Source organism: Macaca mulatta, chromosome X (genome assembly GCF_049350105.2).
Source record: "Macaca mulatta isolate MMU2019108-1 chromosome X, T2T-MMU8v2.0, whole genome shotgun sequence".
NCBI classification, from domain to species: Eukaryota; Metazoa; Chordata; class Mammalia; order Primates; family Cercopithecidae; genus Macaca; species Macaca mulatta.
Genome location: NC_133426.1, coordinates 16,303,748 through 16,321,261, shown reverse-complemented (window position 1 = coordinate 16,321,261; position 17,514 = coordinate 16,303,748). Strand labels below are relative to the sequence as shown.

Below are 17,514 nucleotides of genomic sequence, written 5' to 3'. Positions count from 1 at the left end.
CTGGGAGATAGCATGATGTCAAGTGTCTGTTTGTGAAGTGTTTTTCTCACTCGCTGGTGGATAGTGTGAGATCAGAGTGGAAATTGGAGATGACCCGAGCACTGAGGAGTTAAGGAAGGAGAGCAAGCAACAGGGTGATTCTGGCAGAAAAGTGGAGCAAGGGAGTTGGTTTGGCATTTCTGGATTCTTTTTAGGTCTCCCACACCATCTTTGTAGTTTTGGGCAGGATCACAGAGCTATCTTGGCCCTCACATTTCTTTCTTTCTTTTTTTTTTTTAAGACGGGGTCTCCCTCTGTGGTCCAGGCTGGAGTGCAGTGGTGTGATCATGGCTCACTGCAACCTTGACCTCCGGGGTTCAAGTGTTCTTCCTGCCTCAGCCTCCCTCTCTCTCTCTCTCTTAAATCTATAGAATTCGTTGAATCACACTGAGGTTACTTTCAAGTCTATTATGTTATGAGGGTCAGTACTTAACAAAGTAAGGTATGTCTAATAATTTCTTTATTAATAATAACTGAACCTCACAGCCAGATCATTATAATTGCAAATAATTAAACCAGAGACTTTGGGGAATTCCACATAGGATAAAACCACAGCACAGGTGCTCTTCCTTCAGTGCTCAGGGTTCTATTTAGTTTTCTCCTTCACTGGGATATCTGTTTTACTAATACTTGGAATTCTTCAAAACTAACTTCTCCATCTCCATTCTTGTCCAGTTCTTGAAAGAGATCATCTAGAGTGTTTGGACCCTAAAAGAATGGGAGAGGGGAGGGGAGAAAAAATGAATCAGTTACTGCTACACGTTCTCAGAAATTAGAGGCCTTGGGTCTGTGTGCGAAGGCGGCAGCCCAGGTTTCCAGTGACATGCATCTAATAGCTAACAGAGGGAGACCAGCTCTAGCTGTCATGTTGCTCTGTGTCATAGAACTGGCTACCTTTCCCCCCCCCCCCATATCACACATTTATTATTTTAATACAATGTGTATTTTAATACAGTTGTTTTCTTATGTAATCTTGGGTCTTTTTCTTTATGCCTCTAAAAACATTCTTCTGAGAAGGGATCTTTGGGCTTCACTGGATTGCCCGTGGTGCACAAACAGTTGAGGACCCCTGCCCCAAGGTTTTCCTGGGAGCTGGGTTTGTCTCCTGCTCCAGGGCTAGGGCTGACATATTACATGAGGCAGCAGGCTGGGAGGGCTCCTTCTATAATCCTTTTGGGGTCCACACATTGACTCCAGAACTCAACCACTTAACTAACCACTGCCCAGTTTTTCCCAAACGCTGAGTTATGCAAAATGACTTTGGCTCAATGGTTCCCATGCTTTAGCATGCATCAGAATCACACGATAGGCGTGCTGGCCTTAGCAAATACAGATTGCCAGCCCCACCTCCAGAGTTTCTGACTCACTAGGCCTGGGGTGGGGCCTGAGAATCTGTACACAAGGTCTTGCTCTGTCACCCAGGCTGGAGTGCAGTGGCATGATCACAGCTCACTGCAGCTTCCACCTCCTGGGCTCAAATGATCCTCCTGCTTCAGCCTCCCAAGTAGTTGGGACTAAAGGCATGCACCACCACACCCGGCTAATTTTTGAAAATTTTAGTAGAGACAAGGTCTTGCTGTGGTGGCCAGGCTGGAGAATCTATAGTTTCAGCAGCTTCCCAGGTGGTGCCAGTGCTGCTGCTCTGGGACCACACTTGGAGAACCACTGCTTGAGATGTCATGTGAGATCGTGTGCAGGCTTTTTGACTACTGAACTTCCTGCAGTGTCTTAAGCGGACTTAATTTTTGTCTCTACCATAAAACTCTAACCTTAAAGCCATTACTACTTGGATTTTCAGGTAGGAGTCTATCTGTGCAAAATACTACTTAGAAAACCGATTGAAATAACCGTTCAGTTTGTCAGTTTCAAATTAGACTATATTACATATATGTATATATAAATTGTGGTAAAAAACACAGAGCATTGAATTTATGCTCTTAATCATTTTTAAGCATACAGCCCGGTAGTGCTAAGTAGATTCACAATGTTGTGCAACACATCTCTATGGAAGATCTGTTTTAACCCCTAAGATTCCTACAAAAACACTCAGCACTTTGCTTTGATTACAAGACCAAACCGTAAGTTACTTATTCAGCCTTTGATTTATGAATATGAAACACTGTTTTCCTGAAGCCTTTACTAGATTCTAAACCATACATGGTGATGATATATGGAAACAGAGTATGGTGGAAAACTTTAGTAATGGAAACCTTATGGAAATATAATCAGGTACATGTAAGTACACTTTCAGAACTTACCATTTGTCTTCCTACCTTGTTCCAGATTATGTCTTATGTACTTTTTGTAGGAAGGACATAAAGTATAGAAAAAGTTACTCATGTTACCTTTTGAGTTAACTTGTTTGAGTACATGGCCTAGGCTTTCCTGTTAGATGATTATTTTTCTTCCTTTTAGAAAAAAATAAAGGGTTTTTTAAAATTTAAAATGTCTCACTAACTTGTTTTGCTTTTTAATTAAAAAGTCCATTTTTCTGCTAGTGATTTTAACTGTTTTTACAAGTTCTTCTGTATTTCAACTATAAGAAAATGAGAAAAAATGGCCGGGCGCGGTGGCTCAAGCCTGTAATCCCAGCACTTTGGGAGGCCGAGACGGGCGGATCACAAGGTCAGGAGATCGAGACCATCCTGGCTAACCCGGTGAAACCCCGTCTCTCCTAAAAAATACAAAAAACTAGCCGGGCGAGGTGGCGGGCGCCTGTAGTCCCAGCTACTCCGGAGGCTGAGGCAGGAGAATGGCGTGAACCCGGGAGGCGGAGCTTACAGTGAGCTGAAATCCGGCCACTGCACTCCAGCCTGGGTGACAGAGCGAGACTCCGTCTCAAAAAAAAAAAAAAAAAAAAGAAAATGAGAAAATATCAGATTACAGGGTCATTGAATTCAGCTTTTTTTCTTTTTAGTATTAAAAACAGAAGTCTTTCCAATTGTCATATTGGCAGAAGGGACATTTCTGGTTAAAATCTGGAGAGCTGGTTAAAATATTTGAAGAAATGTTCTCTCCTGAAGTTAGAGCTAAATAGTGACTGAGTCATAAAGAACAATTGCATGTCATTTCTGTTGTGAAGATGGTTTTTAGTTGCAAAATGACAATGACTGTCTCGTTTGAGTCCTCTGCTTAACTAGACCCGACCTTGGGCTTCCCCTCTTTGTCCTTGTATCTGACCACCCTTAATATCTGATCACCTGGCCTGCCTTCAACTAGGATCCTATCAAGGCAATTTAACCAAAAACTCCTTATCCTGGATATTTCCCTGGTAATTTTCCATCCATTGGCCCCCCCATCCTGTTCCATGATCGTAAATCCCCACTTGTCCATTTAGGAGTTGAGCCCAATCTCTCTCCCCATGGCAAGAACCTGTTTCAGTATGGATCGCCATGGCCCTCCTGGAGTGAGTTGCCTTACCATCTTTAGCAAATGTCCTCAGTCAGTTTTTTCTTTAGCAAAAGGAAAGTACTGTATATTGGAGAGAGGAGGATCAGCTCTTCTCTCCACTCTGTTGCCTTGAATACATTTTGATTTTGACAACTCTGGGGTGATTTTGATGTGAAACTTTATGGCCCAGGAAATGTAGTCCTTTCTTGAAAGTTGTTTAGAAATGCATGGTTGCCTCATTAACACAAATTTAAGTGATGAACACAAATTTAAATGCTTTTGAAATATAAATGAGTGCTGACAAGGCAATTTGTCAGTGGGTTTTCCTAACAGACTGCTAAGTAAATGTTGGTCTTGTTGAGGGATTTTACATATAAAAATGAAGCCCATCCAAGGCCAGCTAACACTATTTTGCAATCCTCTTTGTTTTCCTAAAGCCTGTCACAGAATTACTGAATCCTTGCTGAAGGCCTTAGTGGGTTTGCTTGATGACTTGTGGGTCTTCCAGGCATAATTTGGCATTGCTTCCATTTACCATGGCTAGTCCTGCAGAGTCCTGTGCTGAGGCTGCGGGAGGGAGAGAAGGCTTGGCCCTTGTTTTCTGAGAGCTTGCCTTCTGAAATGTGGCCTGACTTAAGGGGAAGAAAGCCCACCTGCATGTGTCCTCCCTCAAGCGATGGTCCCTATAAAGCTTTACCAGAGTCCTCTCCCCTCCTTCCCTCCCCACCATCAGTCCCATTAAGCGGGCTCTGCGGATGGCCACTTACTTTGAGTAAACTGGGGAATTCAGCCTGAATTAATAGCTTCAGTTCATCCTTTGACAACTGGTCTGGATCACCTTCTTTGGCTGCATATTTTTCAAAAATCCTCTTCAGTTCCTCAGGAGACTTTTTAGTGCTCATTCTGGTGCCCTATAAATTGGGAAGAAAATAAAACTTACCAAAAAGCTGAAGCAGAGTTTTGTGCTGAGGGTTGTCAGCAGGATTTTAGTGCCATTGGGCCATTTCCTTGGCATAAATGGGGAAGAATAAGGAAAAGAGAACGTTGGGGTGGGAATGACACCAGTAACTGCCAACATGTTTTAAAAATAAGCATTTTTTTTTTTTTTTTTTTTGAGACGGAGTCTCGCTCTGTCACCCGGGCTGGAGTGCAGTGGCCGGATCTCAGCTCACTGCAAGCTCTGCCTCCCGGGTTCACGCCATTCTCCTGCCTCAGCCTCCCGAGTAGCTGGGACTACAGGCGCCCGCCACCTCGCCCGGCTAGCTTTTTTTTTTGTATTTTTTAGTAGAGACGGGGTTTCACCGTGTTAGCCAGGATGGTCTCGATCTCCTGACCTTGTGATCCGCCCGTCTCAGCCTCCCAAAGTGCTGGGATTACAGGCTTGAGCCACCGCGCCCGGCTTTAAAAATAAGCATTTTAGCCCGGGCATGGTAGCTCATGCCTGTAATCCCAGCACTTTGGGAGGCCGAGGAGGGTGGATCGCTTGAGGTCAGGAGTTCGAGACTGTGGAAGCCTGGCCAACATGGTGAGACCCTGTCTCTATACCAAAATTAGCCGGGTGTAGTGGCACGTGCCTGTAGTCCCAACTACTTGGAAGACTGAGGCAGGAGAATCGCTTGAACCCGGGAGGCAGAGGTTGCAGTGAGTGCGATGCCAGTGCACTCCAGCCTGGGCGACAGAGCGAGCCTCCGTCGCAAAAAAAAAAAACCAACAAAACAAACAAACAAAAAAACCATCTTAGATAGTATGTTGAATGTCTGTTCTTAGAGTATATCTGTTAGGAGATGGGGGGGATGGTCCCTGGAGCCAAAGATTTTTATTAGCAATTAATGACATTCTTCACTTTTTATGTACCTGATCTGCACTCTGCAGGCTGTGGTCTTCAAGAATACTTGACCACAGTTTCTAGCTTCTAAATTACAGGGAATATCTTCAGATGGCATAAACTCACCTTCTCCCCAGACCATTATCTTTCACACAATTCTGAAAGGAAGCAGAGTATTAATGCAAACAGAAGGAGCTCTAGGTAGTACCAAAATCACACTAACCTGGTCGCCCAATAGTGAAACAGCTAGAAGAATCAAAGAGGAGTTTGAAAAGCTGAGCAGAATCGTGAGACTTATATAGTCTTTACAGGCACACCACCCTGATTATGAAAATATCCTTTTGTTGGCCATTTAAGGGTAATTATTAATGGTTTTTGACACCCAGGCTTAAGACTGCATGAACTCCATCCATAATTAAGGGCAAGATCCAATAAAGGTCCATCTCGACAGTTGCTTCATGGTTCAGAGTCCTAAGTGTAAGCTTGAATTTTTTTCCCCCTGAGATTATGTTTTCCCTCCAATGTATAATTATGATATTTGCTCACAGTTCACATTTCATAAACTTAGATATAGAGGATTATTTTCAATTTAGTTGCATATTTAGACTTTAAAAAATAACTTTCTTCATATCCAAAAAAAAAAATGCTGCCCTGTTCAGTAGCTCATGCCTGTAATCCCAGCACTTTGGGAGGCTGAGGCAGGAGGATGGCTTGAGGTGAGGAGTTTGATACCAGCCTGGTCAACATAGCAAGACCTCATTTCTACTGAAAAATTTAAAAAATCAGCCAGGTGTGGTGGTACATGCCTGTAGTCCCAGCTACTGTAGAGGCTGAGGTGGGAGGATTCCTTGAGCCTGGGAGGTTGAGGCAAGAGCGAGCCATGATTGTGCCACTGCACTCCAGCCTGAGTGACAGAGTGAGATCCTGTCTGTAAAAAAGAAAAAATGCTGTCATAGAAGGACAATATTACATAGTTTTAAAAATTACAGTATGGCCGTTGAAGTCCTTCTGATGTCTTTACATATTAGCAGTTTAAATATTTGAATACATGAATGAATGAATGGAAGTATTGCTTCAGAAGCGGGTTTAAGAAGTGGAAAGAAGATACTCAGTACTTTGTGGTTTTATTTGGCAAATCAAAATATTGGGTAACATGGTCATTTTTTCAGCTCTTTTATTATTTGTTGGTCCCATGTCTCCTTTTTATTTCTCATTATCCTTTTCCTTACCAAATATATTTTGTTACCATTCGAAAAACTTGTGAGAACACTTGACTTACTCTTGTTCAATTGGAAATACTTCAAACTTTTTGGAACTGCCGTGATTTAAAATTGCCAAGGAAATTGATTTCTACTGGAAAGAGTTCCATGAAATAAGTAGGACATTTCCAAGGGACATTGATCTAATGCTGATTGTAACTCACAGGAAGGGGTTCCAGGTGGATTTTAAGAGCACTTTACAGCTTTGAAACACTTGTACACTTCCACACTTAAATAATTTTCTCTGACTCTGCCTTATATCACCTACAAACTGAGGACTGAACTATTGGGACTGTATTTCTCCCTGATGTTTCTCAGCTCTAAAATTCTAGGGCCTTATTTACATTGGAGAACAAATGGGAAATCTAATAGAATTCCTTAAAAGCTTCCCGCCAATCTTGAGCATTTATCATTCCATGTGTCTTTGCTGTCTTGTATATATTATTCTTGTTTTTATTATGGATTCTTTGACTTTGCTATGTACCAATATAGAATATGTGTTAACTCACTGGTTGGAGTAAAGACAGGCATTTTATTTTTAGTTATAAGATTTTACACAAAAATATTCTGATTTTGGCAATGCATTTTAATCAAGATTTTAGAAAATTGCCAGTGTTTTTACACATATGTTCTGTTTTCCTGGGAGGAAGTAGGCTTTTGTGCTTAATCATAACAAGAACTATCTTTTTTTTAACATCTTTTAAAAAATATTTCAAATCTACAGAAAAGTGGCAAGAATAGTGCAATGAACGCCAGTCTGCCATTCAACTAGATTCACTAATTGCTAACATCTCCACATTTGCTTTCTCTTTCTCTGGACAGACACTTTCTTCCGCCCCTGAGTCATTTGAGAATGAATTACAGACATCCAGATGCTTCCCCCCTAAACACCTAAGCATCTGTCTCCTAAGGACAAAGACATTCTCCTATGTAACCACAATGCCATTATCATAGCCCATGTCAAATCTCCCCAGTTGTCGAATAGCATCTTAAATTATCTTTTCTCTCAGATTACCACTTGTGAGCTAAAATCAAATGGGGCGATTATTACATTTCTTGCATCTGGTTTTTTTGTTTGTTTTTTTGAGGCCGCTTCACTGTGTCACTCAGGTTAGAGTGCAGTGGCACAAACACAGCTCACTGCAGCCTCAACCTCCCCGGGCTCAGGTGATCCTCCTACGTCAGCCTTCCAAGTAGCTGGGACTACAGGCATGCACCACCATGCCCAGATAATTTTTTTTTTTTTAATTTCTTGTAGAGAAATACAACATGGGTTTTGCCGTGTTGCCCAGGATGGTCTCCAACTCCTGGGCTCAAATGATCTGCCCGCCTCAGTCTCCCAAAGTGCTGGGATTATAGGCGTGAGCCACTGCATCTGTATTGAAGAAATGATTTTAATAACTATATGTCATCTTAGTAATGATACATTTGATGAAAGATAACATGTTCTATATAACACACCCATATATTACATATGACATGTGTGTATGTATATATATAAATTATCTCAAAGAAAAACTTTTGGAGCAGTATTGGTTAATAGTCTTTTAGACTACAAATCTCTTATTTCAAGGGACAACTTCTGATTAGAATTGGCCCAATGTGGCTGGGCACGGTGGCTCACGCCTGTAATCCCAGCACTTTGGGATGCCGAGGTGGGCGGATCACCTGAGGTCAGGAGTTTGAGACCAGCCTGACCAACATGGAGAAACCTCATATCTACTAAAAATACAAAAATTAGCCAGGCATGGTGGTGCATGCTTGTAATCCCAGCTACTCAGGAGGCTGAGGCAGGAGAATTGCTTGAACCCTGGAGGTGGAGGTTGCGTTGAGCCGAGATCGTGCCATTACATTCCAGCATGGGCAACAAGAGTGAAACTTTGTCTTTAAAAAAAAAAAAAAAAAAAAAAAAAAAGGGCCCAATGCTGCCTATTGTCAGAATTTCTACTTGCAGCCAATGCTAGCAAAACTCGAACCTGAAAAACAGCCTGTGGGGCTTCTTAAGTTTTTACTTGTTCACTTCTACCAGTCACATCTCTTGTCTCTTATTTTTCTCTTTACCCATAGACTTAAAAGCATGAGGGTAAACTTGCACTTGGAAACATGAAAAATCCACTAATAGATACTCTTGTGAAACATTAACTAAAAATATATGGAGACAAGTGATAAATACAGGGTGTGTTCACAAGAGTGCGTTTTGAAACTAGAGAAGGGGGGAAAATGTCAGGCACAAGGGTGGTACTGGAAAAATGGAGAGGCAAAGGTTATTTATCACCTCACTGTTCAATTGTTTGATCTTTGGACAGACTTAATTTTTCCTAGGAAAGCCAAGAGTAACATATCTTAAGAGCTCTGGGCACCACAGGCTTCTGTGGGTTATTCTGCTTGAAGTTGACAGCACAGAGTATCTTGAAAAGCACCTTCAGGAAGAGGGTACAGTGTTAGTACCTGGTCCCTGCAAAACAAAATGGGTGTGAAATGCTATCCATGGGTTCTTACTATCTTTGATCCTGAAGTTTAAAAGAGACCTTGAATACTCAAACGCAACTTTCCCAGAAAGTATAGCTTGCTTGTCACCTGACCTGGTGTCTACCTTCCCTGGACCTTCAGACAAAGTTCACTTCCAACCTTTGCCTGGGCTGTGAGGCTCACTTCTTTTGGGTCAGCCTGTGCTCACCTTCAGCAGTTGAGTTCCCAGAGGCCTCCTGACCATAGCCTATGCTTCTTGAGGGCATATTTTTACCATGGGCAGTGTGCTGACCTAGGCATCCAACTCTCATGGCCTCATTAAATCCTTGCTGCAACTTTATGAAGTGGATGCTGTTGGTCCCCCCAGTCTGTAGAGACATCCAAGGATCTGCTCAAGGTCACATTACTGGTCAGTAGTAGAGCTGGGATTCAAGTTCAGGCCCAGCCTGCACCCTCAACCACCATGCCACATTCCCCTCCCAGGAGAAGGGCTTCTCTGAGGACAACCATTGTATGTTAACATTAGGACCACAAGTAGTATCACACTTAAGTATTATGTTTACATCTGGAGGTATAAGAAGGTTCTTTTCTGAGGTGTAAGAAAGTTCTTTTCCTGATGAAAATGATATAGGCTCTTGTCTGTTTTGAGCTGCTATAACAGAGTACCTGAGACTGGCTAATTTATAAAGAAAAGAAATTTATTTCCTCACAGTTCTGGAGGGTGGCTGAGAAGTCCAAGATCAAGGTGCTGGCATCTGGTGAGGGCCTTCTTGCTGTGTCATCATGTGGTGGAAGGTATCACATGGGTGAGAGAGAGGGAAGGGGATTGAGCTCATCCTTTTACCAGGAACCCATTCCCATGATAACTAACCCATTCCAATGATAATGGCATTAATCCATTCATGGGGGCAGAGCCCTTATAACTTAATTGCTTCTTAAAGGTTCCAACTGTCAACACTGTTGCACTGGGGATTAAGCTTGCAACACATCAACTTTGGGCAATGCAGTCAAACCATAGCAGCCTTCTTTTACTGGTGGGGAAAAAAACAAGTTTAAAAGACTGGAAAAATACATATGTACTTATGGGACTGCTCATTGGTTTCCCCATTGTAGATTCCATTCTCACACTACTTGGTGACACAATGCAGGTTGGAAGCCAGAAATGGGAAAAAAACTGCTTTAGGTTAGAGGCAGGACTCTGTCAGGCAGGACTGGGCATAGTGTGTACTCGGCCTCTGAGCAGGGCACCATTCCTCCCTTCCCGTCTGCTGAAGTGACTTACTTGCAACTTGGGACATCCATGAGTATCTCAGACACCCCTCTGCTACTCTCTGGCCCACTGACCCATCCCTTAGTCTCCTCTGTTAGTTTTTAATACATTTAAAACGCTGGGAGATTCCATTATTGAGTACTTGATCTGAACTTGACACTGTGTTGAACTCCTCAGTGGAGATGGAAAATAAAAAGATGTAATCCTTGTGCTTGATGAGCCTATACTTAATTTTTGAGAGGAGATGCATTTATGAAATAATAGACAAAGTTAAAGCTGTTTGTAGTAAATAACGGTATTAGATTCCTATGGTTGTTGTAACGAATTACCACAAACACAGTGACTTGAAACACATACCCATTTCTTCTGGAAGTCAGAGATATAAAGTGGGTTGGCAGGGCAGTGTTGCTTCTGGAGGATGTAGGAGAGAATCCATTTCCTTGCTTTTTCCGGCTTCTAGAGGCCACTTGCACATGGCCGTCCTCCATCTTCAAAGCCAGCAGCATAGCATCTTCCAGTCTCTCTGATCTCTGCTTTGTGGTCATATCCCCTTTTCTGACCCTGACCCTCCTGCCTCCCTCTTTTACGAGCCTTTGTGGTTACACTGGGCCCACCCTGATAATCCAGAATCTTCCCTCCTCCAGAACCTCAATTTACAGGCTGGGCATGGTGGCTCATTCCTGTAATCCCAGCACTTTGGGAGGCCAAGGCTGGAGGATCATTTGAAGCCAGGAGTTCAAGATCAGCCTGGGCAACATGGCGAAACCCCATCTCTACAAAAAAATACCAAAAAATTAGCCAGACATGGTGGCATGCACCTGTGGCCCCAGCTACTTGGAAGGCTGAGGTGGGAGGATCACTTGAAGCCAGGAGTCAGAGGCTGTAATGAGCTGTGATCATGCCACTGCACCCCAGCCTTAGAGACAGAGTGAGATCCTGTCTCAAAAAAAAAAAAAAAAAAAAAAAAAAAAAAATCCTCAACTTAATCACATCTGCAAGTCCCTTTTGCTATAGATTCACAGGTTTCAGGGACTAGGATGTGGATAGCTTTGGGGTAGGGGAGGCATTATTCAGTCTCCTACAATGAGTTACTGAAAATGAATTGACAATGTATAGGTTATTTATTTGGTAGGCTGAGCATAACAATGGCATTAATTATGAGGCAGTAAGGGGAACTGGAGGGGGCCCCTAAAGCCTGAGGAATGGGAGGGAGAAGGCATCTTGGGAAAAGTAGAGAAGGAGGTGGTCCGTGTGTAGTATGGTGGTGGGTAGGAGAGTGGAGGTGCCATTGACAATGGCCCCAGCTAGCTGAGGTAGAAGCTACAGGTTAGAATACACGAGGAGGGCATGGCTAGTCTGGGCTCCTGTGTGAGGTAGGACCTGAGAGCCACCCAGAAGAGTTTAGGTTTAGTCTGTAGGGATGGAGGCTGCTGGAGCTATCAGTGTAACCCAACATTAGGGAAAGTAATGCTGATGTAAAACTGCTTGATACTTTATGTACAGCTTGGATATGACTTACAATCAAAATCAGAATCAGGCTTGAAAACCTAATGAGTAGTAGGAAAGGAATGAGTTGGAGAATACTTGTAAAGAATACTACAGGAGGCCAGGCGTGGTGGCTCATGCCTATAATTCCAGCACTTTGGGAGGCCAAGGCGGGCGGATTGCTTCAACCCAGGAATTCAAGACCAGCCTGGGCAACATGATGAAACCCCGATGCTACAAAATGGAAAGGAAAAATGCTAGAGGAAATTGCTGTGTGTTGCCTAAGAGTCTGGAAATAGAAATAGCTGCTGGTGAGTAGGCTTTCCCTTTGTCTCCAGGTGAAATATTCAAAGATAAGGAACAAGAGGAAAGCCGAGCTTACCAGGGGAGGTCAGGTAGGTCCCGTCAGGAATTTCACTGTTGCTAAGAGAACCTCACTCCTGTAGACTTTGTTGTTTAAGGCACTTGGGATGCTGTAAAGTCTTGAACTCATTACACTTTTATTATGGGCTGCAGAAAACATCGGTAAAGGTTAATTAGTGCCATATTTATCCTTACATGCTGCTTTTACATCTCCTGAAGCCTTATCGCATATTGATCCTTTCTTATTTTTTTTTGTGCTATATGGCTCAGTTCCAAGAGAGGGCAGATCTGGGGATCAGATGACAGCCAGTATTTAGGCTGAATTAGAGGAAGCAAAGGCAATCCTTTTGCAACGGAAGATGCGTTTTCCTTTCAGATGCATCTAGATCTAGAGTATTTTGGAAATGTTGGTGTTAAATCTAAAGCATATTTGAGATTATTTCTTTAACCACTCCAGTATTAATAAAATAGGTATGTTTTGAAACTGTGATGTTCTTCTGTCTCTCAGGGTTTTAGTGGAAGGAATGCAGGGAAGAAAGACATTTTTGTTAATTTTTGCTGCTGAATCAGGTTGCTTATAACCCAAGAGGCAGCCACCCATCATCATCTTGTAGGATCTAGCTTGTAGGATCATCTGATAACTCTGCAAGACAGCTGGTGTGTCAGGCTTGGGCACCATAGTCTCTGCCCTCCCCTGACCTTCCCCTTCCTGAATGTTGGGGTTCCACCAGCTGGTGCCTGGCGGTGTTCTTCTTTGCCTGAGTATGCAATGGTGATTCCCAGATGAGACCTCCTAAGCTAGGTCCACACAGAACCCTCCTGTCCCCTTACTCCATCAGTGACTTGCCTGTCAATTCTCTCCCTGCTTTTCTCCTTTCACTGATGTTCAGGGCAACATTTGGTACTGGAGACCTATTTTCACCTGCTTCCCACCTCTTCTCTAGCATTTTTTTGCCTTCTCCAATGGTTCCTATGCTAGCATGTTTTAATCAGAGGATCACAGTGGCGTTTATACCTTGGATTTTCTTTCTGTGCTATCATTTCAGGAGAAGGTCGTGTTTATTACTTCTGAAAACACCAGGGATAATGTGAACTAATACCCTAGTGTAAGGCCTAAATACTACATTTTACTCTTGATGACTTAAACTTGTATTTTCATTGGTAAAATACTATGTGCAAAGTTTAAAAAGCCAACAGTTCTGAGAAGTCTATAATGACAAAGTCATTAATCCTCACTCCCTCTCTACCACTCTTTAGCTTCTTCTGGCTGTTTCTCCTAGTGTTTGTCTCCATGTTGCTAAATAATCTCATAGTATTCTTTGAGGACTTTTTAGACTTCTCTCACTTTGTTCAAGGAGTTTTTAATGCTCTTAGGCAGCCCCTATGCCTACTGCATTTTCCTTCTCTCCCCACCTCCCACCTCCCAACCCCCTACACTTGACTTTTGGAAATATTTTCTGGTCTTAAAGTGCTTGTCAAGTTCATCCCAAGTAAGCAGTAAGGCAGGTTTCCTGTTCTTTTTCTTCACATTTTTGAGACAAGGTCTTGCTTTGTTGCCCAGGCTGGAGTGCAGTGGTGTGATCATAGCTCACTGCAACCTCCACCTCCTAGGCTCAAGCAATCTTTCCACCTCAGCCTCCTGAATAGCTGGGACTGCAGCCTGTGTCACCACACCCAGCTAATTTTTGTATTTTTTTGTAGAGACCATGTTGTCCAGGCTGGTCTTGAACTTCTGGCTCAGGTGATCTGTCTGCCTTGGTCTCCCAAAGTGTTGGGATTGCAGGCATGAGCCACTGCACCTGGCCTCCTGTTCTTAGTTGGCTAATTTTGCTCTAATCTCAATGCTTCACACCAGAATATTTCTTGAATACCAACCTTGCCAGTAACTGAACAAACTACATGTAAAGACTCTTCTTGGGTATTGGAACCCAACACAGTGAGGAAGGGTAGACTGAAGAGTCATAGTGCACTTCTATCAAGAAATTAGGGGAGGTTATCTCTGTAGTCTGCCTGGATGGTTCAGGTTGTCTGAAACTTAAATGGAAGTTAAGGCTCTGAATACACGTAGGACTTCTGAATCTGTGGCAGGTAGTGCAGTCTTACCTGATTTAGAGAATACATAGAGAGGCCAGGCATCTATGTGCAACTCAGCTTCATCAGCCAGAAGCGAATGCCCTCTCTCACCTCACCCCAGTAATACTTAACCTAGCCATAATTAGCCAACCAAAGATAGGAACAAGATGCCAAGGCCAAGAGCACTTGAGAATTGAGCACTCCATCTAACAAGGGAGGTCATCAAGTTTCTTCTCCACCCTTTCCCTGAAGTAACTCTTGGAGCAAGCTTGGGACACTGGGTTCAGATGGCTCGGAAAGTTCTGGGGCACTGATAAGATCAGACATTTTCTTGGGAATTTTTTACCTCAGAAAATTCCAGTTGTCAAAGATTCCTGTAGAGCAATATGTGGCAATTACGGTATGGAAACAACAACAACAACAACAAATGAAAGGTTTTATGAGAGAGAAGCTCAAGCAATTCCATTAGAACAGGTTGACTCACCCAACTGTAGTCTGTTCTAACAACTTTAGAAAAGAAGATGAAATGAAACCATGAGATCATAGTGAACAGAATGGAGAAAACGGATGAATTATGAGACAAGCTTTTCATAAAAATCACCTGTTTCTCAATTTCTGCGGTGTGATTGCGATCATAAACATGAAGCCACTCCGGCTCTCAAAGATTGACTGTCTCTCCCACAAAGCACTCGCCAGACACAAACTGAGAGAAGGGCAGGGATGGGGAAGAACCTCGTTCTGTGAGGGCACAGATAGAGGACCCTGACTCGGCTACGGTTCCCAGAAATACTAGCTCCTGGAGTGGCTGATGTTGGATAGTTGAGCTAAGATTTCAGGGTTAAGGATGGTTTCATTTGAGGAATGGGAGGAGATTGTCCAGGCAGAAGGCACAGCATGTGCCAAGTCGCCATGGCAGGAAGAAAGGAGATGCAGTTGAAAAACTCAAAGAACCAGCTCTCAGGATGAGAGGGGCAGGGAATCTAAGATAAGGCTGGAGGGTTAGGCTGGTCCGATACCATGAGATCAAGGGTTTCAAGCAAGAAAAAATGCCGCACTAAGATTTGCTGTGTGAATAGACCACTCTGCCTGTAGTAGGCAGGGTGTGCTGGGGCCATGGGAATGTTGAGTGGCCAGTCAGTGAGCCATTGCTGTAGCCTGGGGGAGGGCTGGAGAGAAGTGGATGGATACGGGAATTTTGGAGGGGGTGAATCCACAGGACTTGACAGAGTGGCTATGAGGGAGAGGGAGCGATCAAGGATGCCACTTAAGTTTCTGACCCACAGAGTGTGCTAGACTGGATTATACTACTTTTTCTTTTTCTTTTTTCTTTTCCTATCCTTTTCTTCTCTTTTGTCTCATCTTCCTTCCTTCCTTCCTGCCTTCCTTCCTCCCTCCCTCCCTCCCTCCCTCCCTCCCTCCCTCCCTCCCTCCCTCCTTTCTTTCTTTCTTTCTTTCTTTCTTTCTTTCTTTCTTTCTTTCTTTCTTTCTTTCTTTCTTTCTCTTTCTCTCTTTCTTTTTCTTTTTTGGAATCCCTCTAATGGTTTTCTATAAATAGGTTCTTTTGATATACCTTTCCACAATACAAATACTGATAGATTTGCTTATGGAAAATCTTTAGGGAATGCACTGGTCAGTGGGAAGAGGGTTATCACGAAAGATGTGAACACTGATGTGGGAGGCCTCAGCAATCTAGATATTGAAGTGGAAGGACTACTTGGAACTGACAGTTTGAGTAATGGCAGGAGGGACATCATCAAGATGCTCCCGATACATTATTTGTAAGTGATTTAAATGAAAGATGAGAAGCAGATGGAAAGGAAGTACAATGTGCGGTGTGTCTACATCATGCCTGTATTTGAACATGATCATTGGAAAGACTGATCAAATGTTATAGTTTAGGGACCATGCTTACCCAATGATCATTCCTTTAAAAGTAAAGCTTGAAATTTGGGAAATGACATTTTTACAAGATGGCAATGGACTTGTTTTGTTTTCTAAGGTGATTGATATGCCTGAGCACAACCCTGGCAATTTGGGAGGAACAATGAGACTGGGAATAAGAAGAACTGTTTTCAAAACTGAAAATTCAATATTAAGTAAGTTTCCCATGTTGTTTATTTTACAAGACGTCGGATGTCGCTCATGTGACTACAGGTGCCCCACACTCTGGGTGGTGGAGACTCACCCCTGCCCCTTCCAGCATCCTTGGAGGGCCCTGATTCTCCCTCTTCCCGTCTCCCTTACCCTCACTGACCCTCTGCTCTGGGCATTCCTCTCCCTAGTAAGCTTGTCCCTTGGGCTGGCCTCAGTAGAACACACTGAATGCCCCTCCGCATTTGATCTGCATGACTACCTGTTCATTGGGCTGTTTTGTGAGTTACCGATGCTCCTGGAGATGAACTTGGACTGGGAGAGAGAGCCCTGATTCACACTCAGTTCTTTTGAATCCATAGTTCTCTCCTTTATATTTGAACCGGTTCCCTGTTTAATGTCTGTTTACCTGGTCTTAGTGACTCACAAATGAACTTCGAAGCAGGAGGGCAGTTGTGCATCTCAGAAGCATATTTCTCTGTTCCCTGGCAGCCCCAGTGTGGGGAGATGGCTTGCCATTTGATATTTGCTGATCTTTCCACTCCCCGAAAGGTTAATTCTAATTTCTGTGGAACTGTTTTCATAAATTAGCATATTACATAAGAATAACTTACTGTTTAAAACAAACCAAAGCCTTTAATTCAATTTAATAAATGTATCTTGAGTGCCCACTCTGTGCCATGTGCAGATATAATAGTGACCAGGACAGATACCAGCCCTGCCCTCCTAGGGCCTCAAAACAAGCGGAAGAAATGTGACAAAAGGGGAAGGCAGATTGCTAAGGGGACCGGATGCTCAGGAATTGTGAGTGTTCAGTGTCATTTTCGTGAAATTATAAGAATCCCTTAGAATCCTGTGAAGTTATAAGAATTCTTTAGAAAATGCCTTCTTAACTCAAGAAAGAGTAAGACCAGAAATATGAGCTTCTCCTTTAAAGATGAATATAAACCTTCTAAGGAATAGAAAGCTTCCCAGCCAGAATGAAATTTAAAAATGAAAGGCTTCAAAGTGAATACAGTTTCTTCCTTTCTTTGCATAAAAAGCCATTGTTCTCTAAGTCGCTAACATTTTTCCTTACAAATACTATATAAGAATTTTTTTTCTTCATGAGTGTTAGCAATTCTGTAGCTTTCAGGTGTCTTCAGATACTATGAAACTTTATTCAAATAATTGCCTACGTGACAAAAAATGGTTAGTGAAAAATTAATGTCCTAAAATTGTATCTATTGAGAAAGATTCACTGATAATTG

General features: G+C 42.8%; 2 protein-coding genes across 4 annotated transcripts in view; one reads left to right on the top strand and one right to left on the bottom strand.

The window, feature by feature from the left end:
• CTPS2 (CTP synthase 2) overlaps positions 1-17,514 on the top strand; it is a 122,214-nt gene that overhangs the window by 58,675 nt on the left and 46,025 nt on the right. For all 3 annotated transcript variants that reach the window (XM_077988220.1, XM_028842531.2, XM_028842532.2), the window contains one exon: positions 16,173-16,269. In XM_077988220.1, the coding sequence (XP_077844346.1) occupies positions 16,173-16,269 (97 nt within the window). The remainder of the gene's footprint in view (positions 1-16,172; positions 16,270-17,514) is intronic.
• On the bottom strand, positions 483-5,617 carry S100G (S100 calcium binding protein G). The gene is made up of 3 exons (XM_028842533.2): positions 5,478-5,617; positions 4,197-4,340; positions 483-747 (listed from the first exon to the last, which is right to left on the bottom strand). Exons 2-3 carry the CDS (start codon positions 4,329-4,331, stop codon positions 643-645), a joined length of 240 nt encoding a protein of 79 aa, XP_028698366.1. The 5' UTR covers positions 4,332-4,340; positions 5,478-5,617; the 3' UTR covers positions 483-642.